Source organism: Larus michahellis, chromosome 25 (assembly GCF_964199755.1).
Source record: "Larus michahellis chromosome 25, bLarMic1.1, whole genome shotgun sequence".
NCBI lineage: Eukaryota > Metazoa > Chordata > Aves > Charadriiformes > Laridae > Larus > Larus michahellis.
The window spans coordinates 1,996,844-2,024,631 of NC_133920.1; the positions used below are offsets into that span (position 1 = coordinate 1,996,844).

General features: G+C 53.6%; 2 protein-coding genes across 3 annotated transcripts in view; one reads left to right on the top strand and one right to left on the bottom strand.

The window, feature by feature from the left end:
- Nucleotides 1–17,819, top strand: part of LOC141734821 (LIM homeobox transcription factor 1-alpha-like) — a 28,289-nt gene extending 10,470 nt beyond the window's left edge. The window contains exons 3-8 of the mRNA XM_074567003.1: nt 14,218–14,450; nt 14,899–15,056; nt 15,147–15,224; nt 15,743–15,875; nt 16,986–17,144; nt 17,535–17,819. Coding sequence (XP_074423104.1) covers nt 14,218–14,450; nt 14,899–15,056; nt 15,147–15,224; nt 15,743–15,875; nt 16,986–17,144; nt 17,535–17,689 — 916 coding nt within the window. The 3' untranslated portion in view covers nt 17,690–17,819. The remainder of the gene's footprint in view (nt 1–14,217; nt 14,451–14,898; nt 15,057–15,146; nt 15,225–15,742; nt 15,876–16,985; nt 17,145–17,534) is intronic.
- On the bottom strand, nt 1,522–27,684 carry CHCHD5 (coiled-coil-helix-coiled-coil-helix domain containing 5). 2 transcript variants are annotated; one of them, XR_012584598.1, is made up of 7 exons: nt 27,599–27,684; nt 27,376–27,516; nt 27,127–27,278; nt 10,228–10,285; nt 6,256–6,455; nt 5,688–5,901; nt 1,522–3,513 (listed from the first exon to the last, which is right to left on the bottom strand). XR_012584598.1 is itself a non-coding variant. In XM_074567004.1 (4 exons), coding segments are annotated over exons 1-3 (294 nt in total). In that variant the 5' UTR covers nt 27,601–27,683; the 3' UTR covers nt 16,276–25,802; nt 27,127. The 2 variants fall into 2 exon arrangements, 1 of the variants encoding a protein (XP_074423105.1); XM_074567004.1 differs by lacking the exons at nt 1,522–3,513; nt 5,688–5,901; nt 6,256–6,455; nt 10,228–10,285 and adding an exon at nt 16,276–25,802 and having other exon boundaries at nt 27,599–27,683.
- Between the last annotated feature and the right edge of the window lie 104 nt (nt 27,685–27,788).

Below are 27,788 nucleotides of genomic sequence, written 5' to 3' on the forward strand. Positions count from 1 at the left end.
TCAGAGGGCTTCCTAGGCATGAAGACGTTAAAAAATGGTGCTTCAGATGTATTTGTAACCCCGAAATCGGGGACTTGGGGACAGAACAGTCCCAAAACTTGATGGATTGCGAGAGCTGATGATAGCTACTACTCTTAAAAATGAGTTCTCCTTAAAAATGATAGTTTCTACTCTCAAAAAGCTGGTTGTCTCTCCGGCTTTGCTGTTCCCGACCGTGCTGGGCATCCCGGTCCGTCCCATCGCTCCGGTCTATCCCTCCTGCCCCGTTCGGCCACGGGCAGCTGAGCAAGGGGGTCCCCCCCGAGTCATGTCTTCTCTCTGTTGGGCTGGAGGGAAGGTAATGAAAAGTGACAGCGCTCTGAAAAGTGAGCAAATAAATGAGATAATGAGCACCCTTGACAAGGCAGTGATGAATGGAGCCCGCGTGCCCGGCTCACGCACCCTGCGGGTGCCTCCACCAGTAGCAGAACGGGAGACGAGGGGATGGAGGAGGTGGGAAGGAGGTAGCCTGCAACTCCTTCCAGTGCTTCTGGGCTGGGTGATGGGACCGAGCCCGGGCGCCCTTCGATAGCACCCATCAACGGGGCGAGTCGTGCTTATCGCCGGTCCTCCGAGGAGCATCCACAGCCGTTATCTTGGGATACTTTGCTCCTCCCAACTGGGGAGGTCACTGCAGCCAGCCCTGCTCCACTGGTGAGGACCAGCGGGAGCTCAGCGGTGGAGAAACCGGGCGGTCGGACCCTGGGAAGGAGCTTGGTGTCCTGTTTTTTAGGGTGGGTTTGCAGTTTTACGCCCCCGCCGGACACGCGGGATCGCTGCCGCGGAGCAGGACGGGTTCCCCGAAAGCTTCAGCGCACAACCCAATCCCAAAATCTCCTGCTTTTTCCCCATCCCAAACATTTCCCCCTTCCTCATCGGGTGGGTGGCTGAGCCCCGTCTCCCACCGCGAGCGAAGCCCGTCTGATGATTAATGACGTTAATTACACGAAGCTATTCCTACCCCAGTCCGCACCGTTCCCTCGCACTGGTTGGTTCGCGGGGCCCAGGAAATTAAACGCTAACTCTATAATCACTGCGAAATGAAAGAAATATGCAGATGCGCCTTGAGCGTGATTAAGAAACCAGCCACCACGTGCTGTCTGTTCCCCACCGCCGTTGGATTGTTTTTCTAAGGGGGGCAGGGGGGGACGGAATACGTGGGGGAGGAAGAACTTTTTTTTTTTTTTTCACGTGCGGCACATTGTTTTTCTAGTTTAATTAAATGTAATTTACTTTGAGGGATACTCTTTCTCTTTTGGGCTGGTCTTTTTTTTTTTTTTTTTTTTTTGTCCCGCCCGCGTTTCGCGTCCCACGGCTTGGAGTCTCTCCTGGACCCCACGTCGCCAACTTTTATCCTGTTATTGGGCAGAGTTTTCTTAACCACCCAGCTCCTGGAGCCCTGTGACCACAGTCTAACACCGGCTCTGCCCCTCCGTAAAAATAATTTGATGCGGAAAAGGAAAATAGAAACCCAACAAAGACTTAGATATCAAAGTAAACAGTTATAATTCAAGGTATTGGCTCCCTCCAACCGGAGGACGCAGATGTACCTTAACAATCGAGTGGTTGTAAAGGGTTTGGATCTTCGGCACTTCCAGTGAAAGACGTTGCTTATCCCTTTCGGGCTGCAGGTGATTTTATGGGCACAAAAGATGCTGCCACCTGGGTTTGGGGGAGGTGGACACGGTCCAGCGGGCAAGCAGTCCCAGAGCGGCCCCGGGGTTGGACAACCTCTTCGTCAGGGCCGAGCTAATTACCGTGGCGCCGATAGACGTGCGGCGGCTCTACCTTCCCGGGCTTGCAGCCTGGCGGTCTCGCTCGCGGAGCTCCCCGAGCCGGCTCCGGGCTTGGGCCACGGCTCGCTGGGCTGGGGAAGGAGAAGGGGAAGTTCGGCTGGGGTCGGCGGTGGCTGTAAGGGCGAGGGTTTGCAGGGGAGACGGTACCCGGCTGTGTTCTGACAATGTGCCTGGCCCTATTTCCCTGAGATTAATTGGGTTTAGACCCAGCGCAGCCGGGTTTGTGGGTTCCTACCCGGAGAGACGGGCTGCCTGGGCGAGGAGCGGGGTTAGAACTCCGCCTGTTCTCATCCCGGCATCCGTTTCCCTGGAGTAATTCTTGTCCCTCGCAGCAGGTACGAGCAGCGTGGTCGGGGGCGGGGGGGGGGTCTGGACGTTATCGCGCACGCGCCGAGCGCTGCGGTTGGTTTGTGGGAAAGCCGCCGCGCTGCTCCGTTCGTTTTCCCAACACCAGCTCCTAAAGCGGCACACCGGCAAGGGCTCTGGGCTGCAGACGGACGGTTTCGAAGGCGCTGAAGGGTTGTTGGAGGCTGGACCCTTCTCCTGCTTCTGGACGCAGCAGCATCTCTCTCAGTCCGGACCCAGGGACCACCAGAGGGCAGCCGCGAAGGCAAAGGTGCCAGAAATAAACTCCTGAGAGCCAGTTTCCAGCAGTGCCAGGGGCTGCGGCGCTGGAAACAGCAGGCAGGAGCCGTTCCCCATGCGGCACAAACATCCCGACGACGGCCAACGGCGAGCCCTGAGCTGCTCACGCTTTAAGAAACCAGTTTTCTTCCCAGGCTACTAGGGGATTCCCGGAGCACGGCAAAGGGAGCCCAGACCCCGTTCTTCTCTCTTCTAACAGGCAGAGGTTTAGAAAGGATGGGCTCAAAGGTATTTACAGGCACTCGGTCTCAGCAAAAAGCTTGCGGAGAGCCCGCGGCTGGTGGGACCGACGGCAAGGATCGAAGGGGAAGCGATTTACGAAACGCAGAGATGTTCCTGCCTTACCACACCGCGCTTATTTCTAAACCTGCCTAACGCCGCAGGCGTAGCACGTACGACCCATCATCCAGCTTCTTCGCCCTCCGCCTCCTTCTTCGAGAAGCCTGTGTGAAACCAGGCGCTACAGAAACACGGGGGGCAGCTGTCGGACGAGTGTCGGTGTCAGACAGAGCCCCGAAAACCAGAGCCTCCAGCCCGTCCTCTGGGAGGAGGGAAGTGGCTCTTTCTCCCTCCTTTCTCCCAAGGTATCTTCCTGCCTCCTGCTTCCCAATCCTCCCTCTCCTCGGCTGTTTCTGCTCAGCCATCGTCTCCGCAGCCCGGGTAGCTCCACGCCTCCCGCGTTGCTAACACGCTGCTGGAGAATGTGGCCCCTTCTTTCCTAGCTGGTGCACAAATTGAATTATAAACCGGATCCATAATCTGCTTCCAGCTTTCATCTCTCCCCCTTAATGCAATTAAGCTTAAACGTGGTTAATTACAGTTTATCCTAACTATCTTGGTGGCAGCTTCACACATCTTTGCTCGCACAGGGGCTTTTTTCCCATTATTGAGGTCTTGCCGATGCGGTCGCGGTAATATCGGAGCCGGTCAGGCTTGCACGGAAAAAAGCAGCATCGTCCCAAATCCCTTTCCTGATTCCTGGATATGGTTTTGCTGGCGGCGGGAGAAAGGTGAAGCTAGAAAGAAGCTTGGCCTGTAAAAAAAGAAAAAAAAAAAAGAAAAGAAAACAAAAAAGCACAAGTTTAATGACCGCTATGCTTTGAAACTGGTTCCGTTAATCCCCAAAAACGGTGTAATTCACTTCCAGCGCTACGGTAAATTTAGGGCCACGGGGTAAGGAGGGAAAACGAGCAGCCCGGCAGCGCTGCACCCGGTTAACGAGCTCGCGCGCGACCACGCGGCCTGGGCTCGGCTGTGCCGACGCGGAACCTGCCTGCTGAATCCGGGCTCAAACCAGTCACCCCAGTTAGCCTTGGAAGGGCAGTAACGCCACCGCAGCTACTTTTTGGGTGGCAGTCCGCTGGCGTCCAACGGGCTCTGTGGAGTCGGAGGGTCCACGCTGCTGTTTGTGACCTGGTCCCTGAGGCTTTGGCTGCCTTTTTTGGCGACTTTTAACTTCCCTTCTCTTTATTCCTACCCGCTCCGTCCCAAACCAGGCTGTAACGGGGTGATCTCCCCCCCTTGTTACTCAGCCAGTTGCGCCGGTGGGTTCCTATCGTGCGACAGCTTAACGGCTTTCCCCGTTTAAAAAAATCTCTTTAGATTTTAAAAATCTGGATTACCTTCCGCTGGTGTCTGCCTTAAGAGCATCGGCACAGAGGGATTCAGAGGCCTCAGCTTGGCGCGCTTGATCACTCATCAAGGCAACTTTATATTCAATTTTTCTTTTTCCTAAAGTCGCCGTTAGCAGAAACGCGCCTTTTCTCTTCTCGATCCTTAACGCAGACTTAGCTTTTTGCCAAAATACTGTCCCGGCCACCTCTTGGGCCGGGGTTGTTTTGGATGAGCATTTTAATTCTTTCTAAAATGAGTCTTGCTTTTAAAAGGAGGATATTTATTCCCGGCCCTTGCAGTGGGGATGCTCCGTTATTCCTAATCTGCAAAGGGAAGGACGGAGAGGGGCTACACGACAAGTCCAGCAGGGCACGGACAGGGACTATAGTTTCTGTATCGCTAATTAGATCCGTTTCTATATCGCTAATTAGAGCCGTTCCTATACTGCCAATCATATATCTCCACCTTATCACCCGGCGATGCCCGACTCAGCCCCAGGGTGCGGAGCTCTGAAACCCTCGGGAGGCACCGGAGGCGTTTTGCCAGGACAGTTGGTTGCGGTGACCACGTTGGGGTGGGCTAAACGTCATTCCCGGTGGCCGGCACCGGCCCTGCCGGGCCACGCTGCCCCGTGCTACCGAATCGTCCCCTGTGCCACCGCGCACCCCCCTCCCTCCTTTAAAACAGAGAGAAAAGAGAGCGCAGAGTTTAATTTAAATCACATCTCCCGAGCTTGTTCTTTTCTCAATCAATATTGCTTTTTACATCATATCTAATCTCTTCTTTCACCCCCCCCGCCCCCCGCCAAAGTAAAATTTAATTAAATAATTCTAATGAATGTTTAATGATGTTCTTTTGTCATTATTAAATCTGTAATAAAAGTGTCTGCGGCCCTTCTACCTCCCTCCCCCTCGCTTCCCCCACTGCTTCCCCCCCCCTGCACGCACTGTCCTGCTGGCTCCCTTTTCTCCCTGCCTTCTCCCCCCGCCCCGCTCCGTCTCGCTGCGACAACGCCAGCATTCAGACCTGCAAACAGGAAATGAGAAACGGAGAAACAGGATATTGAGTTGGGATACTATCTGGATGGGTAATATCACCCCTAGCTACTAAGCGAAGGCACCCTTCTCCTGCCAGGCATACTAATGGAGACGCGGAGGCTTCCCGGAGCCGCGCAATAAGGCAGGACAAAATCAATAGGAATTGATAACTCCTTCACTTTAAACCCGCGGACCCGAAGCGAGCTTTTGTGGAGCGGAAAGCAAGAGGAGAGAGAAAGGAGCTGACGGTTCCCGTCGCAGGGGACAGCGGAAAGGCGCTGTCTGGGCGACGGAGGACCAGAAACTTCATCTCTCCGAAGAGGGAGAAGCCCCGTAAATAAGAGATGCGGTTCCCTTTTTTTAATTTTTTTTTTCCGAACCAGGGGTTGGAGCTTCCCGAGAGCTCGGTGTGGAGCTTGAGTCCGAACGCGGGGCAGCTCGCCAAGGCGCCACACCGGCTCCCTGCGCTTGGAAGAGAAATTAGAAAAAAACAAAAGGGTAACGCCGTTCCCTGGGAAGGGACAGGCAGAGGTGGACGGTTCAGGATAGGACCCACCTTCCTTCATCCTGCCCTGGCAAGAGGCTTTGCTCTCTTGATCCGGACAGCTTGAAGAATATCTTTTAAAAAGTACCAAGTGCAGGACCCCGCAAAAAGCTTCGGAATTACAGCGGGAAACTTCGCGCGGGCCACGGAGAAACAAAACGCCGTGCCTGCTCGCTGCAGCTCTGCGCGTCCCGCAGGCGGCTCAGGGTAGGACTCCCACGGTCTCCTGTTGGAAATATTAACAAAAAAAGGCATTTAGAGTGTAGTCTAAAGAACGTAAACCTCAAGCTGTTAGCCCAGTTCCAGCCCAGGGCAGGCCTGTAGAGATTCAACAGCTGAATCCCACCTTCCCACAGCTCCCAGACAGCCCGATGCGGGATTAAAGCAGGGCAGGAACATTTTTGCCTCTGCAAAAAAAGCTCCTGCAGAAGCTGAATCCCCCTCCACCCCGCTGCCCCGGCGACGGAGAGTATTTCCAGTTTAGGAGAGCTCTTGCGGGGCCGCGAGCGGAAGGCGGCCGGGATGTTAAAACGGGGTGTTAGCAGCTCAAAGCGAAGGGAACGGCTCAAGGTGCACGTACCGCCGTCGTCCCGCTGTTCTCGGGTGGGTTTGGAAGGGAATCTGTTCATTTTCCTCCTCGGAAGCAGCGGTTAACGCTGGCTGCTGTGGAGAGCCACCGTACCTGGCAAGGGTGGCCCTGTCACCGCGGGAGAGCGGGGGACGGCGGGGTTTGGGGAAGGGCTGCGTGTTACGAGCCGCCCCTCCAGCACAGAAAGCCACCTGCGGGTAGAGAAAACAGGTAAAACTCACTTTTAGGACCCAATTTCCCCGCTCTGCCTGCGGAGGGGGATGGTTTGGAGTGGGGAAAGGCGCTCGAAAAAGCCCGCGGCCCCCTTTTCCCACCGCCCTTTTAGCCAGCGGCGCCGCGCGTCCCCCTGACCGCAGCCGCGCTCGCCGGCAGCGCGATCCCAGGGAAAAGGGGTTGGGGAGAAGGAGAGTTGGGGGGGGGGGAAGGGGGGGTGTGAAAAAACCCCCCAAAAAAAACCAACCCACATTTTTTGTTAGCATTCAGCAGTGATATGACAGGCGCCCTATGAATTCTGGGAGATTTTAATAAAGAAGACAGGCCTGTGAAATTTAATAAAAGAGTTCATCAGATTATATGGTGATGGCTCAGTGCCACCGTGCTGGCAGTAATATCCTCGCAGTGGGGGGTTTAACCCCTTGAGGGACAGAGCGGCAGCACAGTATTAAATCTTTCAGTAGCATTTCACTCGTGTCACTTTAATATTTATGAATCTCTCTGGCTCCGGGAACCTCTCTGGTGGTGTTTTGCTTCCCTGTTTCGCTTGCGGTTTAGGTTTTCGGCGGCGGTTGGGTGTTGTTTGGTTTGGTTTTCGTTTTTTTTTTTTATTTTTTTCCCCCCTCCCAGCGTCAGTTTTCATCGCTGACATGAACAGAATCAAGGCCGGGGAGCGGAGCTCGTTAACACCTCGTACCTCCTGGGTGGATGCCAAGGGCGTTTACAGGGTCCGCTCAAGCAGGACCACGCTGAGGAGACGCGGGTTGGTTTTGGTTCTTTTGTAGAACCAAGCGCGGTTACATCAAATGCTGCTCGCGCTGCTAGGTGCCAGACTCCGGGGAGATCTCTTTGCCGCACGCCCCGGCCCCAAATCCTTCTGTTTTACACGACCCAGGTGCTGTCCGCATCCTTCTAAGTAATATTTCCAGCGATGGATAGAAAAGGTCAGGTCATTCAAGAGGGACAGGGAGCTGCTGGAGAGGGGACAGCAAAGGGCTATCGAGATGCTGAGGGGACGGGAACGTCTCTCTGCTGAAGAAAGGCCGAGGGATTTGGGGCTTTTTGTCTGGAAAAAAGACGGCTGAGGGGGGATCTTAAAGGGTGGGTGTGAGGAGGATGGGGCCAGGCTCTTCTCAGTGGTGCCCGGGGACAGGACAAGGGGTAACGGGCACAAACGTGAGCATGGGAAGTTCCACCTAAACACGAGGAGGAACTTCTTGACTTTGCGGGTGGCAGAGCCCTGGCACAGGCTGCCCAGAGAGGTGGGGGAGTCTCCGTCTGTGGAGACATCCCAAACCCGCCCGGACGCGTTCCTGTGCCGCCTGCTCTGGGTGACCCTGCTCTGGAGGGGGTTGGAGGAGATGATCTCCAGAGGGCCCTTCCAACCCTACGGTTCTACGATTCCCTCCGTGCGACTGCGAAGATGCAACAGCAACAGTGCGATGGTGGCTCCTCTCTGTCTCCTGCCTCTTAGTGAAAGGTTTAAGTGAAATGACGAAGACCCGTTATTTTAAATTTGGGGGGTTTTCTTCCTCTCCTTGGTGAACTTTGCATGCAGCAGGGAGTTTGGCTTTGGGAAGCTATGACTTCTTTTCTGGCGTACGCGCTCACATTCGAGGAGGTCTGAGTACGGTTGAGCCGTGGCCGTTTCTGACAAGAGGCGCAATGACATAATTACGCAATCAGAAAGTTCCTTTCCGGGGGTAAATCTATTCACGGAACCCACAAAGAGCATTGGAGGGAATGGAGAGCAAAAGTAACTGTTGTCCCCAAATTACTCTTTCTCTCCCCGACCCAAACGTTGCTGGAAGAAGTCAGAAATTCAGCAGAAGGCGATTTTTTCCCCTTAATCCCCCGGTGCCGCTCTGTATCGCTGAGCTGGGGGCAATGGCTGTTGCGGTAGGGAATGAAAGAGCGTATTGTGTTGCCGCTGCCTCCCCGTTGCCCTCGTGTGTCCCCTTCCCCGTCATGCCCCGAGCCCCCAGCCCGCAATCTGGGAAGAGGCTTTAAAAGTTCCACTTCAATATTTCAGACGGCTACAATGGATTTTGCAGCTCAGTGTTAAGTAAACAGACCTCGCTTAAGCCCGGACCGCTTCATTTTGACTAAACCCTAACTAAATAAGCTGGTTTCATGAAGCGCAGGCCTCCCAGCTTATTCCTTGCTTCATTAACACCTTTTAATCCCGCTGAGACAATCGTATGCCCCCCAAATTACCCTTCCCAGGCCTGGGTCAGCATCTTCGCTGTGCCGTGGCGGGTCAGAGAGGTTCTCAAAGAACTCGCCGCTCAGCTCATCCCCATCTGGAGAGCTGGGAGTTGGGCTGACGCTTCTCCTCCGGAGCCGTCCTGAGCCGCCACAGGGATGTTCCGCAAGGATAAGACAGAGAGTTCGGCGTTGGGATGTTTTACCAGGACTAACATCTGGGAAATGAAGTCCACAAACATCTTGAAAAGGCGTGGAAAGGTCTCAGAGCTCCTCAGCCATGTGCTAAAGCCAGGCAGGCGCACGGGGTGGTGGTGGCGGTGGGGGGCTTTGCTGCGATTCCTCTTCCCGCTGCTCCACACTTTCAACTTTACTGAACTTCTCAGAGGTGGTGGTGGTGGTGGTGGTGGGGAACTTACGTGCTGGGCCCTCCCCAGCTGGTTCGTTATTAAAAGCAAACCGTTCGCGTTAAAAAAAAAAAAGAGACAGTGAAGGTGTAGGTGGGGTGAGGGAATGAAATAACGGAATCGGTTTTCACAGAGTGTGTAACTCCTTGCTGCGGGAGAAGAGAAGGCTGAGAGGGGATCTCATCAATGCTCATCAATATCGCCAGGGCGGGTGGCCAGAGGACGGGGCCAGACCCTTTCCAGTGGCGCCCAGCGACAGGACAAGGGGCAACGGGCGCCAAGCTGGCACGCGGAAAATTCCATCTTAACACGAGGAAAAACTTCTTTACTCTGAGGGCGACGGAGCACTGGAACAGGCTGCCCAGAGCGCCTGTGGAGTCTCCTTCTCCAGAGATATTCCAAACATATAGGACCACGTTCCTGTCCAACCTGCTCTGGGTGACCCTGCTTTGGCAGGGGGTTGGACGAGGTGATCTCCAAAGGTCCTTTCCAACCCTGGCCGTTCTGTCATCCTGGGATGCTCTTGGGACCAAGATTTCAGCAAGCTCCAAGAAGATGTTGTGCGTTGCCGTAATGTCCGGGCATTTAAGTAGAGAAATAGCGTTGGGATTTTCGAGGCATTGCTGCACGTTCTCCTGCCAACCGCGTGGCCCCAGAGCTGGCCTCAAACGCCTCCTGGCAGGAGGAGCAGTGGGCAACCAGTGAGTTTGGCCTCCAGCCCAGCATCAAAGCTCTTTAAGATACCCTGTATCTTCATCCTTGCTTGGGTGACGTCTCCGAGTTGGCAAACAGTACAGACGTGCTTGCCCTCTGGCAAGGGCCAGGCTGCTCTTCTGCCCGCTAGCGCCGCTCCTCTTGCCTTGAGTGGCCACCAGCGTGAAGAACCGGCTGCCAAAAGCTGTCCCTGTAGCCCCCAGCCTCTCTCACGATGCCGACCTGTGAGAAACCGTCCCACCTGCTCCATAGCTGCCACTTTTGCAATTCCCAAAGACGCTCCCACTTACGAGCCCATCTGCCTTCCTGCCACTGACACTTTTTCCATCAAGGCGAGCCCTCCCCTGGCAGGAAAATTAAACTCTATCGTTTGCAAAGGTAATTAATTTGAGGCAAGCTGGTAAGAAGGACGTGGGAGACGTACCTGCCTCTACTTGCCGGATGGTTCGCAGGAATAAAAGTTGAGGGCCTTACCACAGCTCCTGTAAGGAAATCAGAGAGTCATAGAATCACAGAATGGTTTATCATAGAATCATCGAATTGCCAGGGTTGGAAGGGACATTAAAGATCATCTAGTTCCAACCCCCCCTGCCCTAGGCAGGGACACCTCCCACTAGAGCAGGTTGCTCAGAGCCCCGTCCAGCCTGGCCTTGGACACCTCCAGGGATGGGGCTTCCACCACCTCTCCGGGCAACCTGGGCCACTGTCTCACCACCCTCAAGGTGAAAAACTTCTTCCCAACGTCCAGTCTGAATCGACCCAGCTCTAGTTTTAATCCATTCCCTCCAGTCCTACCATGACCCGACATCCTAAAAAGTCCCTCCCCGGCTTTCTTGTCGGCCCCCTGAAGATCCTGGAAGGCCACTCTAAGGTCTCCTCGGAGCCTTCTTTTCTCCAGAGTGAACAACCCCAACTCTCTCAGTCTGTCCTCACAGGAGAGGTGCTCCAGCCCTCTGATCATCCTCGGGGCCCTTCTCTGGACACGTTCCAGCACGTCCGTGTCTCTCTTGTAGAAGGAGCTCCAGAACCGGACGTGGTGCTCCAGGTGGGGTCTCACGAGAGCGGAGCAGAGGGGGAGAATCACCTCCCTCGACCTGCTGGCCACGTTTCTCCCGATGCAGCCCAGGATACGATGGGCTTTCTGGGCTGCTAGCGCACGCTGACGGCTCACGTGGAGCCTCTCGTCCACCGGCACCCCCAAGTCCTTTTCTTCTTCAGGGTTGCTCTCCAGCCAGTCGCTGCCCAGCCTCTATCGGTGCTTGGGATTGCCCCGACCCAGATGGAGGACCTTGGGTTGGAAAGGACCTTAGAGATCATCTAGTTCCAACCCCCTGCCCTGGGCAGGGACACCTCCCACCAGACCAGGTTGCTCAAAGTCCCGTCTTGAACAGAAAAAAATAAATCTTGAACAGAAATCAATCTGGGCCGGGATTCTGAGGAAACGAGGGTGTTGAGTAAGGACATGGGGAGACTTGGTCAAAACAGAAGTGGAGGAACATGGACGATGGGACTTATGGAGCATAAAGGTCCTTCCAGAAGAAGCGGGATATAGTTTTTGTGAGTTACGGGCCCTTAGACACGGTCCTGCTGCTGCCAAGGCTCTTCTCTCCTCCGGGAGCACGCAGAGATCCTGCTCGTGTCTCTCCTCTTCCTCAATGCACTTTTCATTAGGAACCTGGGAAGGTGCTTATTTTTCGGCCTGTCCCTCCGCGTAGTTTCTGCAGGCGGCCGCTTCTAGACGTGGTGTAGCCACGGTCTCCCAAGCCTCCTCGTAACCCACTGCCAGCAACGGAGATGTATTTTGTTCCTATGGCAACCTAAACAATATTACCTTGACTTAAACGGATTCAGGCAATATTAAAACCAGCCTCTTTAGGAATTCCTGGTGTTGGAGGGGCTGAGAATTTTAATTTTGTGTAATGCGAGCTGACACCGTGTTTATGAGCTGCTTGCTGAATGTTTTCTTCAATTAGTACAAAGCAGAGCGGATTTGTTTTCGGGGCTTAGCTGGGAGATGGGAGGGCGCGAGCCTTGCGATGCCAAAAGCGTTATTGAGTTACGCCGCAGTAACGGTGCTTCCCTCACCTGATAGCTGCAAAAAAAAAAAAAAAATTTTAAAAAAAAAAAAAAAAGCCCTTTTCATGGAAATCTGGCACATGACAGCATCTTTAAGGCAGGCTTGCTAAGTGCCTCGTCCCGACGGTAGCAGGAGGAACCGGCCGGGTGCCTTGCGGGTGAATAGGTCTCCTTTCCCAGCTCTGACATCTGTTGTCACCTTTCCTCGTTCTCCTCCGTCCCTCTTGCTACCAGCCTGCCCGCAGTTAGAAGCACATCATGCTCCAAGCTCTCCTCCACCTGCCTTGGCTAAGCGATGTTCTGGATGTTTTCCTCCAGGAACCAGTGATATCACTGAGGCTGGAAATAGGAAAGGACCCAGGGAACGCTCCAGTATCTGTATGGATAAAAAATAATTAAGCAAACACAAGTGTGGAACGGGAGAGGGAGTTTTCCGTCAGTGTTTTCCTAAACTATCCTGTTCCTCACTTGGAGTCAAGTCAGGCTGAACACTTCAATGTCGAAGGAAAGGTGCTGTTTGTCAGGTCTATGCTCTTAAATGCATCTGTCCCGGGATTCAGGGCTGTGGGGCAGAACCAGCTCGTCCTGGGGGCGCTACAGGAGCAAATCTGTCTCCAAAAAACATGGCAAGAGCCGACGGGAGCTTGGGGACAGCTTGTCTCAAAGTCAAATGATACTTGTGTCACTAGACTCAGCTACGCGATGGCACGGAGCGAAGCCAAGGCCGATCTTTCTTTGGGGACAGTATTTCTCCCATCCCAGATGCAAAAAAAAAAAAAAGTCGGTACTCACTTTTAAACCAGTTGTTGGAAGGATAAGGGACAGAAAGCTGGGAAGAAGAATAGTTTCATCACCCACAACGGGCAGAACTAATTCTAAGTGGTTCTCAAGAAGATAAAGACGTGACGAAGTCTTTATCTGTATCGACAAAGTCTAGTCGCTGGGCACGGAATAAAGGAAGAGTCAAATTGGAAATAAGGAATGAAGAGGTAGTTAGTTAGTCTCTGGAATGTCTTCCAAACGGGATGGGGACAGATCCTCCTTCGCTGGGAGCCTCCAGACGGTGACTGGCTGGTCTTCGCTGTGCACCCCCCACCGGCGAACTGGCGCGAGGTGGGAATCCCTGGGCGAGATCCTCCGGGTTGCAACGAGCACGGGGTGAGACTGCAGCACCGTTAGCTTTCATCTGGGCTAAAAGTCCGGGAACGCTAAAAACTTCATGTTTAATAACATCTCACGTGTTCCTGACTGATCCCGGATAGCCGTGATCGCGGATTGGCTCTATGGTTGGGTCTTTTTTATTCTTTTTCTGCTGTAACAGAAGGATGTTGGTGTTAGAAATTTGGACTCGGCTCAGATTTGGGCTGGGACTGTGCCCGGAACACGCTTCCAGTTTGCTCCTTCGTTAAGGCAGTGAGAGGTTGTGGTTAAAAGGCTGCTCTTTACTCCCAGCTTTTTCAACCCCCAATCGATTATTATTTTTCAAGCGCGACTTACAGAAAGACAAGAAGGGGGAGAGGAAGAGAGACAGGGAGGGAGAGAGGAACAGGCACGCAAACACACTCACACAAAGGAGCGAGAAATCCCACACCATTCCAGTTGGAATGTCCCAGACACTTCAGCCGAAAGCCACCGCACAGCACAAATCCATGGTGGTATTTGGAAGGGATGAGCCCACCCCCGTAAGCCTCTTCATCCTGCTCCACAGAGTTTGCCAGGAGGATTAACCCAGTCTTGTTCTCAATCCCAGTTTATGAGTTCCCTGCTGGTGGGGAAGATCCTGTGTGTTTAAACAACAGCCTAATTAATCCCTATTTTATTACTTTCTCTTGTCAAGTGGCTAAATAGAAGCTGTCAGCCGGCAGCCACCACCGCTCACATTTGTTTAGATCCCAAATTACTTCATCAGAACCATCTGCTCGGTACGCGGGGTGCTCAGCGGTTGTTTATTTCTCTCGCCGGACACGGTGTGGGGCACAAACAGCCTCCCCGCTGGGACTCCCTGCGTAAAGCCCCTCCAGGCCCTTGGGGACGCTCCTGGAGGGGTCCATAAAGTCCTCTCAGTAGGAGGGACCTAACAAAGCCCGGCAGCGAATAGCCCTAGGGAGGAAGAGGGGCCATAGACCTCTGTCCTGTTGGACCGGGCAAGTTCTTCTTCCTCCCTGGTGCTACAGGAGTGTCAAGAAAGCCCCAAAACACCCTTGGGATGTACGTTCCTTGCTGGGATGGGCTGCCACAGTTTCAAACATCCACCCACTTCTTCCCTCGGCTTCCCAAGCCCCAACCCAGGGCTGATCTCCCTTGTCCAAGTGTCTAACCACTGGGACCTTCTTTGCAGGCTCTTCCAGACCAAGTGCAGCAGCTGCTTGAAGGCCATCGCCCCCTCCGAGCTCATCATGCGGGTGTTGGAGAACGTCTACCACGTCCACTGCTTCTACTGCTGCGAGTGTGAGCGGCGCCTGCAGCGGGGAGACGAGTTCGTGCTCAAGGAGGGGCAGCTGCTGTGTCGCAGCGACTACGAGAAGGAGAAGGAGATGCTGAGCGCTATCAGCCCGGCACCCACCGAGTCCGGTGAGGGGCTGGAACGGTGCTGAGGGTGGGGAAACCAGGGTGAACCTTGTAGGGGGCAGGTACCACCTGGTAATTAACTCTAGGGAAGGTTTCAGAGGGAGGAGATGGAGGTAGGTGGAGGTTGTAGCATCTTTTTGCCTTGGTGATAGGCAGCCAAGGGGGTACCAGGCTGCTGAGATCTACTTGGCTGATCCAGAGAGGTTTGGGTGGGCTGCTCTGAGACATTACAGGATGGATGAGCCGAGGCCAAGGTGGCCCATCAGTTCTGTCTCCGAATCGACAGTGTTGCCCTGAGCCACAGCTCAGTCCACGAGCTTTGCTGGCTCCGTTCCACGCTTCTGCTCTGAATCGCGCCTCGGAAGGAGCAAAACTCTGAATCCTTTGCCCTGGGAGATGGCCCAGAAAGGCCACTCCCTGCTGAATCACCGCTGCTCCTCTCCCCTTGCAGTGAAAAGCGAGGACGAAGACGGCAGCCACTCGCACGGCAAAGGCAGCGAGGAGAGCAAAGACCACAAGCGCTCCAAGCGCCCGCGCACCATCCTCACCACCCAGCAGCGTCGGGCGTTCAAGGCCTCCTTCGAGGTTTCCTCGAAACCTTGCAGAAAGGTATAAAGAGGCCACTCGGCACAGCTGCTGGCTCGGAGCCTTTTAAGTACAAGTTAAGTTCTGATTGAGCTCTCCGGGTTTTGTGGACAGGTAAGAGAGACCCTGGCAGCTGAGACGGGCTTGACCGTGCGGGTGGTACAGGTCTGGTTCCAGAACCAAAGAGCCAAGGTGAGTGACGGTTCCCGCACCACAGCTGGGTGCTGCGTACCCGTGGGGTACCAAACGCGCTTGTTCTATTAAAAGGAAATGTCAAATAGCTTAGAAAAAGAGAAAGTTCTTAGAAGAACAGCTACACAAGACCATCCACAGGTCCGCCTAGTCCTACAACACGTATCTAGTAGTAGCGAAAGCTTAAAGAGAAATGCAAAAATTCATTAATTATAGATGTTTGCGGGGCTTAACATTTTTCACGTTGTTTTTTTTTTTGTTTTTTTTTTATTACTCTACTTGCTTTTTCCCCCCTTGCTATAAAGACACTCGAAGGATTTCCCACTTCTTCCTTCTAGAAGTCGGAACGTTTCTAATTTTGCAGAATGTAGAGGAGCCCGAGCAGGGTTACACCGTGGCAGCGCTAGGTCTCTCGGAAAGGCTCTCGGAAAAGCGGGGTCCGCTGTCGTGTTGAACGCAACCCGCTCTCCTCCGCTCTCAGTCAGAACCTCAAATCCCGGGTCTCCGTCTCCTTGCAGATGAAGAAGATCGCTCGCAGGCAACAACAGCAGCAGCAGCAACAGCAGGAGCAAGACCAGCTGGGCAACCCTCGCTTAGGGAGCGGGAGAGGGACCGGTCGCAACAGCCGGCAGAGCAACGACGACAGCGAAGGTGAGGGGCCACCCCGCGCGGTGACGGCGCCGGGGGGTGCAGGAGGGGATTGACCCGGAGGCGTTTGGCGAGAGAACGCGCGCAGGAAGGGACGAGCGAAAAGAGCCGGCAGGTTGCAAGGGAATTGCTGTGGGATGAGTAGGTGATGTTCAGCAAGGCGCGCGGGCATTTGTTATGCTTTGAGAAAACCCGTAACAATTTATTGTCAGAGAATCATAGAATCTTCACGGTTGGAAAGGGCCTTTGAGATCGTCGAGTCCAACCATACACACACACACCCCAAAACCAAAACCAAACCAAAACCAACACAAATGATTGTCACTTAGACAACCATTCTATCCGCCCCATGACCCCTCCCCAACTGGGAAGGAGAATCTGGGAAAACGAGGAAACACAAGGGTTGAAATATAAATAGATTTAATAGGATAAGACTAAATAATTAACAATAATAATAAAGGACGAGTATTAATCCCGATACTAATATACGGTATACAAGGATTACACTCAGCCCATTCCAGCAGGAGGAAGCCGGGCGCTCCCAGAAGGGGATGGCAAATGTGGGACACTGCCAGCGCTGCGGCTTCGGGAGGAAGGGAAGGGCTCAGGGCTCCGGCGCCGGGGCGAGGAGTTCTCAGGATGGCAGGAAAAACTCCTCCGCGAACTTTCTAATTTCTATATAACGTGACATTCGTGGTATAAAATAATCCTGTTGGCAGCTCGGGTCAAATGTCCGGGTCTTGTTCCTCCTCGTCCCCCTACCTGGCAAGGCTCGAAAACGCCGAGACCTTGAAGCCCACATCCCAGAGCTGGCTAAAAACTAAATATTTCCACCAGAAGACTAGAGTCTTCCAAAAGTGGAGTTCTCCCAAGCATTACAAGAGGAGTTAGTCCTGTGTCGCTCAACCCAGGATGGTACTCGTGATGCAGCACGTTATCTCCTCTTTGTAGAAGACGATGGGGTTTTTTGGCACGTAGGCACGGAGCCCAGCACCCTGCGGTGCTGGTCCGGAGTCAGACCACCAAACATTGCTGCAGCGACGTAAAGAACGTTATCACGACGGTGTTCTGCGCGCCCTTCGTTTCACCTTGTCCCGCTGGTTGTGTCTTTAGACGGCGCAAGCGTTCACGGCCTGGATGGGCTCATGGTCCCCTACCCCCGGATCCCCCAGCAGCAGCTGCTGCCCCTGGATCAGAACGGCTACAGCACAGACTTGTACAGACAAGGGCTGACGCCCCCCCAGCTGCCAGGAGACCATCTGCACCCCTACGGTAGGAGAGCGGTGGGGGAGATTGTCCCGTCTCTGCGGCGAAGCCGCGCGTAGCGGTCCAAGCGACGAAAAGCCAGCTCTGCTGGGACAAAAGCCAGCAGCAGCGAGCGCTTCCCAGGGCTCGGACTTCGCGCTGAGCCTTTCTCAGCTGTTTGGTGAGGCCAGAGCCTCTGCTGGGGGCCGGGGAGCGAGGCCGGGGTCTTACCCTCCATCCGAGATGAAACGTTTGGGCGAGGGAGGAAAGAGTTTTGCCTAAAGCTGGTCCTGCGTGTGGGGCTCACCTCAGACCCGCTCAGGGTGACCGTGGCTCCAGGTGAAACGCGGCCCCGCTGTCCCCCTTTTGCTCATGCCGCCTCCACGCTCATCTCTTTCCTTTTCCTTCCTCTTCTAGACTCAGAAGGAGTTTTTCACGACATGGACAGTGACAGCATCAGCCACCTGGGAGACTGCCTGCTGTCAACGGCCGAAGCCAACCTCCTCCAAGCCCGCGTGGGCAACCCCATTGACCGACTCTACTCCATGCAGAGCTCCTACTTCACCTCCTGACCATAAAAAAGCTCCCAACCCTTCGCGAGTATCTCGGATGGCTGCTGCTTCAAATTCAGAAGGAGGGTGAGGGGGAAGAAACACAACTGAGACCTTCAAAGACATTCCTTGAGCACTGCACAACGGAGGAGGCGACTAGATCCGCCAATCCACGGAGACCCTTCACAGCCCGAAGGACTTTGCATCGCCTCTCTCCTTTTTCCTAGCCACGAGTAGATCGATGGTACGATGTCGTTTAGCTGTAACTTTAGCAGTTTGTCCAGTGTTTAAGCTTTTGAGCGTTATGTCCTGCAAACAAAGACTGGCCAAGCTAACCAGAGCCGCCCCTAGAAGCAGGAGGTGCCCTTCCCGCAAGAATTCCGTTTATTTAAGTCGTGGTTGCAGCCGAGCTGCTCGCTGGGCTCTTTCGCCTCATTCCCCAATCCAGACGCCGGCTTCGTGGGACAAGGTGAATCTTCCACAGTAAAACGCCAGGTCCCGAGACCTCTCGAAAGGATGTCGCTGCCGCTTCCAAGATTTCCTGGCGATCAGTTGGCCCTGGACAGTTTCTTAACGTTTGACATTTCAGAAATTTGGCCCCTGACTGAAACGGCTACGCTTGGCTATCTGCCTCGAGAAACACCAGAATATTTATCCTCCGTCACGTCGAAGGATGCCAAGAGAAGCGTAACACACCCACCGCGAGCCCTCTATCGCCTTTACGTCTGTCTGACGGGGCGGTTTGGCTCCCTTTATGGATGGAACGAACACCGCTTCTCACAAAATCACAGCTGCCAGCCACACGAATTTCTGTTTCTTTTTTTTTTTTCTTAAAGCAGCGAAGCGAAATGCTTTTACTCTCTCAAAATATTCCCGCTGGGAAGCCCTTCCTCTGTAGGTCTGGCCGCAGAGGGATTTTCCCACCCTGCCCGAGCTGCTCCCAGTTCATGGAAGGCCATCGCACCCGGCCCCTCGCGTCCCACCGCCAAGCGAGGAGGGAAAGAAACCGGATTTCGTTATCCCGCACCGCGTCCCTGCCAAATCGCTTCACTCCCAAGAGGCCACCTTTGGTTTTTCCCCTTCCAGGGCAAGCCAGGGGTGACACCAGGACTCAGCCAAGAGAAAAGCACATCTCCGCTGCGGATTGAAAGGAATAATCCATTTTTCTACCCGTCGGCACGCCAGGAGGCGGGCGAGTTAAAAGAAGCCGGTGGGTGCTAATATGTGTACCCACAAAAAGGGCAAGACAGAGAGAGAGAGCAGAGAAACGCAAGTCTGAATTATTACCAAAGGGAAATTCTTTTTTCTCCTGCCTAGGACCCAAAGTCTGGGATTTGGTTCTTTATATCCGTGAAGGACAGCCGGTATTCCTAGAAAGGTCAGGTTTTCCCATGAGCCTGCTTACAGCATCCACGCTGAAGGGCTACGGTCCTCCAGAACGAACCTTCCCTCGTCTTATTTGAACGCAACGACTGGCGGACAACTCCGAAAGGAAATAATGACTTTAGTTTTACATCTCAGATCTCCAGAGCTCCGAGCTTAACGGCGCTGCCGGAGAACCTGGCTGACTGATCTTTCTGTGTGTGGTGTTTTACTTCTAAAGCCTTCGCGGGCTTCTCAGTCTCATTTTACAGGTGTGTAACACCCCCCCACACACACACCACCACGATGAAAAACGAAAAGAAAACGGCTAATTTTTGTCGCCTGCAGTTACGGAGGGAGATTCCCAGGAACTACACAATCCTGGATTTGGGGATGGAAGGAGACGCGGGCCTGAAGCGGTTTGCTTTTCAGCAGGACTTTTTCACCTTCTCGACTACTGACAGAGAAGCGACACAAAGCACGGCGCGCAGCAGAACCCCCGCCCGGACACAGGTCGCTCCGCCGTCGCTTCCCCTCTGACAAAGCTGTGCGAAGGCGACACGTGCTGACGCGCGGTCACCTCCCCTTGGGTTGACGGTGCCAGGTTCCGTAGCTGGACTTCCCTTTGCTCTCAGTATCAGACAACGCCTCTCCCCAAAAGGCAGTCGCGTACATACTTTACGGACACTTTGACATTTCTTTTTACGAAGGAAAAGGGGGAGCCTTTTGCAGAAACAGCTATTTAGGATGTGTGTTTGCCCAGATAGACAAGTTCTAGACCAAGCTGCTGCCGTTGGGTGACTTCCACCTTTGTTGTGTGGCCGTCCACCCCTAAGAAATGAAAAAAAACCACTTCCTCGAGCTGTATGTTACTTTTAGAGGCTCTTGCACTAGAGACGCTCTCAGTTTAGATTAAGTTTTAAGAGAATGTTACGGTGAACTATGTGCAAATTGATGTTTCTCCCAAATACCAGAGCCAGCTTCACCCACTGACACCCCACCCCTGTTGTCCTTGTGATCTAGTGCTGTGATGTGCCGATGGTTTGGGTTTGGGGGTTTTTTTGGGGGGTTTGTTTTCTTTTTTTTTTTGCATGTACATTTGAAAATAAAAGGAAAAAAAAAAAAAGCAAACTGAAGTGCTGGAAATGCGAAGCTTGCCTCAGCCCCGTCAGACAAACTGCATGCATGAGCAGTCTGCCGGCTCCCTGCGGTCCCCCGAAGGTTGGATTTTCCCAGGAATCCGTCACCTTTCCCAGGGACGAGGTATCCCGGAGCAAAGGAGCGACTAGTGTTGGCGGCTGTTCGTACCTTGATGGAGTCGGGAAACTCCGTAGCGGGAGCTAATTAGTTGCAGGAGGAACTAGGATCCCCACGTGAACAAAGAAATATGGTGAAGAGCTGGGCTAGACCTGGTGGACTTGGTTGGACTCGATGATCCCAAGGGTCTTTTCCAACCTAAATGATTCTATGGTGCAAAGGAGTCCGGTGGTGACGAGGGAGTTCGAATACAAGAGCCGGTGATGAGATTCAGACCCTAGAGCTAAGGAAGGGAACGAGCACCGGTTAGGTTTGCAGGTACCCTCCAATTTTGAGGCCTGATTCTGCCTCAAATGAGCAGAAATCGGAAAGGCGGACACCAGCCCCAGAGCCGTCGGGCCGGCCCAACGCGTCCTGCCGCTTCTTCTTTTCAAAGGACGGAGCTGCTTTTCGCATCAACAGCCGGGTACGGGAGCTCAGTGGCCGCAGGTGAATCTACTCCCAACCGCCTCTTGCAGCTGGAAGTCGTCTTGACAAGAGAGGAGAGGGAGACGGCGTGAGGAGTGCTGCGAGCATTAAGAGGCAGAAGTAGCTCCGTGTGCGGATGCAGAAGGGATCTGACCCTCTGGCAGCCTCGGGGTACCAACGTGCATCCCACAGCACCTACGGACAGCAGGGAATTGTGTCTCACGGCTGTCGTAGGACTCGGGGAATGTGTATTCCAGAGGAACCAGCAGGAAGAGGCTAAGCTCGCTCTGCAGCAGAGCCAAGAACGGAATCACAGGCACCTTGGGCAACATCCACGCTTTTTTGGCTTTCCCCTTTTCGCTCTGCACGGCGAAGGGACCGAACAACCGCTCCCACAGCGCAGGGAGGTGCAGGTGCGCGGCTGTGACGCGCCAACCTAATTGCTGCAGAGGGTTTGGGAACGTCCACCGCTCTCCGAAGCGCCCCGTGCGCGTTTCTCTCCCATCTTTTGCAGACAAGGAGAACAAAGGCGAATAAAAGCCAGTCGAGGCGACAGACTGACCAAGGGCATGAAAAACGCCCCCCTCCTCTGCCCACGCCATTGCCCCGTGCTCACGAGTGACTCCCAAATGAAAAAAAAAATAAAAAAAAATTAAAAAAAAGTCACCTGGACAACAGCCAAGGAAAGCAAACGCGTGTGCGAATGGAATGTGGCTCCGCACAGCTCTCTGCCCTCGACAGTTGCCCGTTTCAGACCCGGGGCTTGCCAGCAGCACTAAATCTCTCCCCGTGACTGCAAACACCAAAGGAACACGCTGATTTATGGTTCCTTTAAGTAAGAGAAGCAGAGTGTAAAACGAGAGTATTTTCTGGATGAAAAATTAAAGAGATGTTTTTGTTAGTTCCTCATTCTAGCATCATGTGTAATTTACCTTATTGGTTTTAAAGTTCCACTTGAAAGGAGAAGTGACATCAACAGGAGTTAAAGCAACGGGCTGAAAAAAGCCTTGACACACTTAACTTCACATTCTGAGAGACCTAAACCAAGAAGAAATGGAGGAAAAACAAAGCAGAGAATTAACGAACCTAATGGTCCTTGGGTTTCTCTTAGTTAAGGCCCTCTGAACTCCTTGCATGCATTAATGAATTATCCCTCATTACTCCCCAGCCCAGTAGGTGTTATTTATTTCAGAGATGAGTAAACGGAGACACGGAACATGTCAGGACTAGCTCCCGGGGCCACACAGACAGACAGTGGGTAAGTTAAAACAGGGAAAAAAGAAAAATGACATCCAGTTTGCTTACCCACCGGCCAAAATGCACGTTTGAGCGGAGAACAATTAAAAGTGGAGGAAAACACAGAACCAGGAGATGGAAACCAAGCAGAGAACGGCAAAGCCCACGCCAGAGGACGGGAAACGGGACGACGGTGACACAAAGAGACCGGTGTGAATGAAGGATCCTTTACAACAATTAACCCCCCGAGGGAGAAGGCCCCCAGCGGTCTGGCACTGCTTCCTCCACAGTTCTCAACCATCTTAGACCTTGCTCCTTTGGGTTCTTCTCCGCGGGACTGCGGGGCTTCGGCGTTTATTTCTGCTCTGGTTTGTGTTTGAGAGGATGTGAGGGGACCAATCTATCCGAATCCTGCTCTCAATCTTTCTTCCCCCGCCCCGAGTCTTCCACTCTGGGAAAGACGGGCTTATTCGCTTAATTATTAATGTAGCTGAATCTCTTTGCGGCCTTTGGAGATAAAGCTGAACCTACCAGTTTGACTGACTGCCCCGAGGACTTTTTTCCCTGGTTTAGCTTTATGCCTGTAATTGTCCTAGCAGCTCCCTGCACTTGCTTCCATGATCCCGTCCTAATCAAACTACGAGGTACAAGACGCTGTCATAATCCTGTGGTAGAAGAAATGAAGGGAACACTTCCTAGGTCCCTAATTCTTGTTTAATTCTCAGGTTTTCAGAGGTCTCCCTGTTTACACCTTGTGAAAAGGCACTGGAGCAACCCAGGCTCCTTCGAGCTTTTAACGTTTCCAGTGACAGAACCAAAACAACAACAGCTGGATTTGCAAAGAACGGCTTTTCCCGACACTCCCGGGGATGTTTTCCCACCCTCTGTACGTGGCTTTGCCTTATTTCCAGCTGCTACCACGCAGCCAAGCCAGTCAGATCCACAGCAGCCCTTCCCTTATGCTTCTCAGCTGTAATTCCTGCTCCAATTTTATTCCAGCGACCGGCAAGAGCAGGTGGCCCGTGCAGTTAGAAAGAAGGGAGAGCTGCAAAACTCCCGCTCCCTCTTAAAGAAGTCTGAGGCCCCTCTGCCTAATTGAGAATTAAACTGATTAATCACGTAGTACTGCAGGTATATAAATTCCTGCGAGGCTAAGAGGAAAGCAAGAGAACGCTCCCTGTCTTCTAGTTATTCCCCGGCACATCCCCTTGCCGGAAAGAAAATCGTTGGTATTCTTTTCACTTTTCACAAAGGAATCTGCCAAATTTGCCAGGGCTACGAGTTGATTTGATGAGGAAACTTTTCCGAGGGAGCTGGTTAAACTGAGGAAGGCAACAATTTCAGGTAGTGACCATCACCACAATACCTCCCTCCACGGGAAGGCTCCGTCCTTCTCCACTACGTGCAGTTATTTTACACTCAATTCACACGCGCAGGGAAAGACGCACGAGGGCATTCTTTATTCCGAATAAAACTCGCAGCTGCCTCACTAACGCATCTCTCCAAAAGCGTTTCTCTCCTCGATTAAACACGGAAACGGGGTGGAGCGGCATCTCCCTCTCCCCCCCTCTCCATAGTAACGTGTTCACTGAACCCCGCGAGGGTCTGGCTCGCGGACGACAACAGCAAGTGCCTGGCAGCTCAGCAGTTAACGCGTTCGAGCAAGTAATAATAGAGTGGCTCAGGCTCCCGAGAAGGAGGAAGCATAACTGGGCTTAAGAGGGGGCCCAGCGCACCTTAAACGTAATGAAAAACGGCTTTTCTGCTGACAGGCTGACATTTCAATACAATGTCAACAACATGTAAAGCACCTTCGCTCCTGTATAACGGCATCTTTAATAAAGCTATTCACGCCACCGACATTTCTGACTTAATGGGGTGCTGCCTGGTATAAATAAAACTCAAAAGACTCACTAAAAATAGATTTATTTTTTTTTTCCTCCTTTTCTGGTAGCGCTTGCCCCCTCTCTACGTTCATTTTGAAGCAAAGCTGCCGTCACCTTTTTCTCCCAACTTTTCTCCCTTTACATTTCAAACGCGCGGCGTGTGACAAAAGGAAACAAAAGAGCTTTCTGCAAAGCGTGTATGTTTTTAGACACGACTTCAGCATCTTCCTACGTTCCCATCACTGCTGAAATGCAGGCACCGCTGTGAGACAGCCAACGGCGACGCTGACAGCCAGCTTTGTGATTCGGGCTCTGCTAGAAGCTGGAACAGACCAACCGAAATCTGCCGTCCCTCTCCCCCAAAGGAGTTAAAACTCTGCCCAACTGGAAAATGCCAAGCGATGTTTGCCAAGCACCAGAGGCTCAAAGGCGAACGCTTGGACTTAACGCCTGGCTGAAAACACGGGTAAGGATTGATGTGTCCCAGGAAGGGGGTATGAACCCCTGGGAACCAGGTCAAAGCCAAGTTTCCCGGTCGATGCCTCACCCTCTCTTAGAGGTCCAAAAAAACCCCCTCGTGAACACAGCAAAGCTGTGCTGTGCTTTCAGAGAAAGACTCTGACGGTGCCATACACGAGTTTCTGCGTGTCATCCGCTCCTTGCACACTTCTGGAAAACTTTGGTTTATGGCTCCCTGTAACTCTTCTGGAAATTTTTGCTCTACAGTTCCCTGCAACTCTCCTGGAAGACCAAGTTCCTACTCTGGACAGCAGCAAAGCCGTTCCTCTGAAGCTGCATTTGTACAATTAGGTCCTAAAAACTTATTTCTCCTTCCTCAGACCCGGTCTCGCAAGTCCCGAAGGACTTTCCAAGGTTTAAACTTCTGCTGGGAGAGATTCTCAGCCCCATTGAAGAGATATCACATTAAACAGTGATCCTCCGACACGGCATCCCGGGGCAGACCTGGCTCACAGCGCCCCGAAACTCTCCCTGCACACAAGTGCTCACACATCTCACGAGCCCCAGGTCTTAATCCCGCTCCTTGTTAGACCATCCACTGTTTCTCACATTGTTTTAATTTTTGTTTCCACTAGTTACAGCCCAGAAACAACCTCTCCTTAGAGCTGGGCTCTTTCTTCCCCCGTGTAAGAACAACGGAGGTGCCCCCCGACACCCCTGCACGGGAAGAGCTCCGTTGCGGTGTCGATGGAGCAGGCAGTGCTCTGAAGTCCGCAGTTTTTTCTGCCGTCTCTGCCGGCGGGAAGACTCCCTCTGCTGTTCTAAACCAGCAGAAGGCCCGGGGCTACAACCCCTCCCAGCACCCCCAAAACTGGGAGCCGCACAGGATGTTTTCAAGTGGGTCAAGCTGGGACATTTAAGGTCAAAGAAATGTCCCTGTAGTTGGTCCAGCTCAGAGAGCAGCTTCCATCATCAGCGGGAAAAGCCAGAACTGGCTTTTGGATCTTGAAAAGTGGTTTGTTTTTTTTATTGGGACGAAGGAAAATAAGGTGCTTAATTATCAAAGGAACTGCTGAAGAATACAGACCGCAGAAAAAGAGGCAAGGGCTGATTTTAGCTTTCGGTTCTTATTCAAGCACATCTGGAGGTTGCTGGTGATCCTTTGGTGTCACTTCACCACAGTTCTGTAATTTATTTACTTATAAAGAGGCAACTCGGCAGACAAAACCCAGCGTTAGCAGCACGCAAGTGCCGACGGATGAGGAACGCTCTGACGTCCTGGTCAGAGTCCTGCTGCCCGCTGAAGACAAGCGTAGCGAGACCAGAACCAAGAGAAGCACATCGCAGGGCTGCGCTTCATCTTTCGGAGGGGAAAAACCAACCCAACCACGCATTGGAACGATAGTCCAGAGTACAGAAAGACTTTTCATTCGCTCCCGAGGATGAATTTTAATTCCAAGGCTCCCCTATGAAAAGAAAAAACAGCACAAATAAAAGCGTCAGGTGGGCTCCGTGCAGACACAGCTCCCTAGTTATGAGGCACGGTCGATTACCACATCCGGCGATGCGAGCGCGTCACATTCAGGTGATTTCTACACGCCTACTAACACGTTATTTACTTTAACGTTGCTCCAGAGATGTACACAAGATCTTTAGCAGAGCGCTGCAAGCTGACCTACCCCATCAAAACCGTTCTGTGTAATTACGGTACAAAACTGATGACCAGGCTAATTAACAGACCGACAAAAAACATGACTTTATCTCACCAAGGCCGATTTCATCCCAGAACCTTTTGCCACAACGTATTGGCTTAGTCCGATACCGAGAAGGACGAACCCATTTGGAGAAATTCGCTGTTGCATTCGCGTCCATAACGGCCACACACACACACCACTTCCAGCCCCTGACAATCCACGCCAATGAATTACCACACCTTTAGCCTTGATAAAATTCCTGACTGTGCTCTATGTTTTTCGGAGGCAGGAATGGAAGGTGGGTGGGAGAAAAATACAGGCGCACGTGTATTCTGGGCTGCACTGTTCCACCCTGAGAAGAAGGACTTAGGGAGTTGATGAGAAGCTGGTCATGAGCCAGCAATGTGCGCTGGTAGCCCAGAAAGCCCCCCGCATCCCCAGCAGAGCAAGGGGGGGGATTCTGCCCCTCTGCTCCGCTCTGGGGAGACCCCCCTGCAGCGCTGCCTCCAGCTCCGGGGCCATGGGAAGGACACGGAGCTGTGGGAGCGGGGCCGGAGGAGGCCCCGGAGATGCTGGGAGGGCTGGAGTCCCTCTGCTGTGGGGCCAGGCTGAGTTGGGGGGGTTCAGCCTGGAGAAGAGAAGGCTCCGGCGAGACCTTGGAGCCCCTTCCAGTCCCTAAAGGGGCTCCGGGAAAGCTGGGAAGGGACTCTGGATCAGGGAGGGGAGCCGTGGGATGAGGGGGGATGGTCTTAAACTGGAAGAGGGGAGATTTAGGGGAGATATTAGAAGAAATTCTTGGCTGTGAGGGCGGTGAAACGTTGGCCCAGGTTGCCCAGAGAAGCTGTGGCTGCCCCATCCCTGGAGGGGTCCAAGGCCAGGTTGGCCGGGTCTTGGAGCGACCTGGGCTGGTGGGAGGTGGCCCTGCCCAGGGCAGGGGGTGGCACTGGGTGGCCTTTAAGGTCCCTTCCAACCCAAACCATCCTGTGATTCTAAACGAGCAGCTCCCAAGCAGACGCAGTACAGAGAGAGTGGCTGTCGAGCTCTGGACCACAGGCCTAGAGAGAAAGCGACCCCGTTCTGCGTCCTGACAACTCACCTCACGTGGAGAGCTTCACCTGGTCCGCACAGAGCAGGAAGGCGTTGACGTGGTCGCTGCAGTTCATGACGGAGGCTTGGTTCTCCTTCAGGCACTGCTCGAAGGCAGCGAAGGGCTCGGCGCAGTCCTGCCGGATCTGCTGCACGATGGGGCTGCGAGACAAAACCGGGGGCCCTCAGCTCCCAGGAGCCACACGACCCAACCCTGACAGCCCCAGGCCCAAGCCCGGCCCGCCCCTCCCGCACTCACTGCGCGGCGGCGCAGCGGGACATGCTGAGGCGCAGACGGTGACAGTCGCGCTGCCAGGAGGCCGGGCTGGCGGCCACGCACCGGCCATACTCCTCCATCTCGTTACGGCAGTAGCGTGCCGTGATCTCCAGGGCCGCCTGCCTGCGGGAAGACGGTAAAGTTAACACGGGGAGAAGGCGGCGCGGCCTAGTCCAGCCCGGTCCCGCCGCCGCCCTCTACTCACATGCCGCCGCCGCCGCTGCTTCACCACCGGCTGCTCCCAGCGCTCTGCGCATGCGCGGTCAGCGCTGTGCCGGCCTGCGCATGCGCAGCTTCCGGAATACCGATGCGCGCATGCGTAAAGCCTCGAGTGCTGCGAATGGGCATGCGCCACTGCCACGCTACTGCTGTGCGCATGCGTCGAGTCTTGTGGG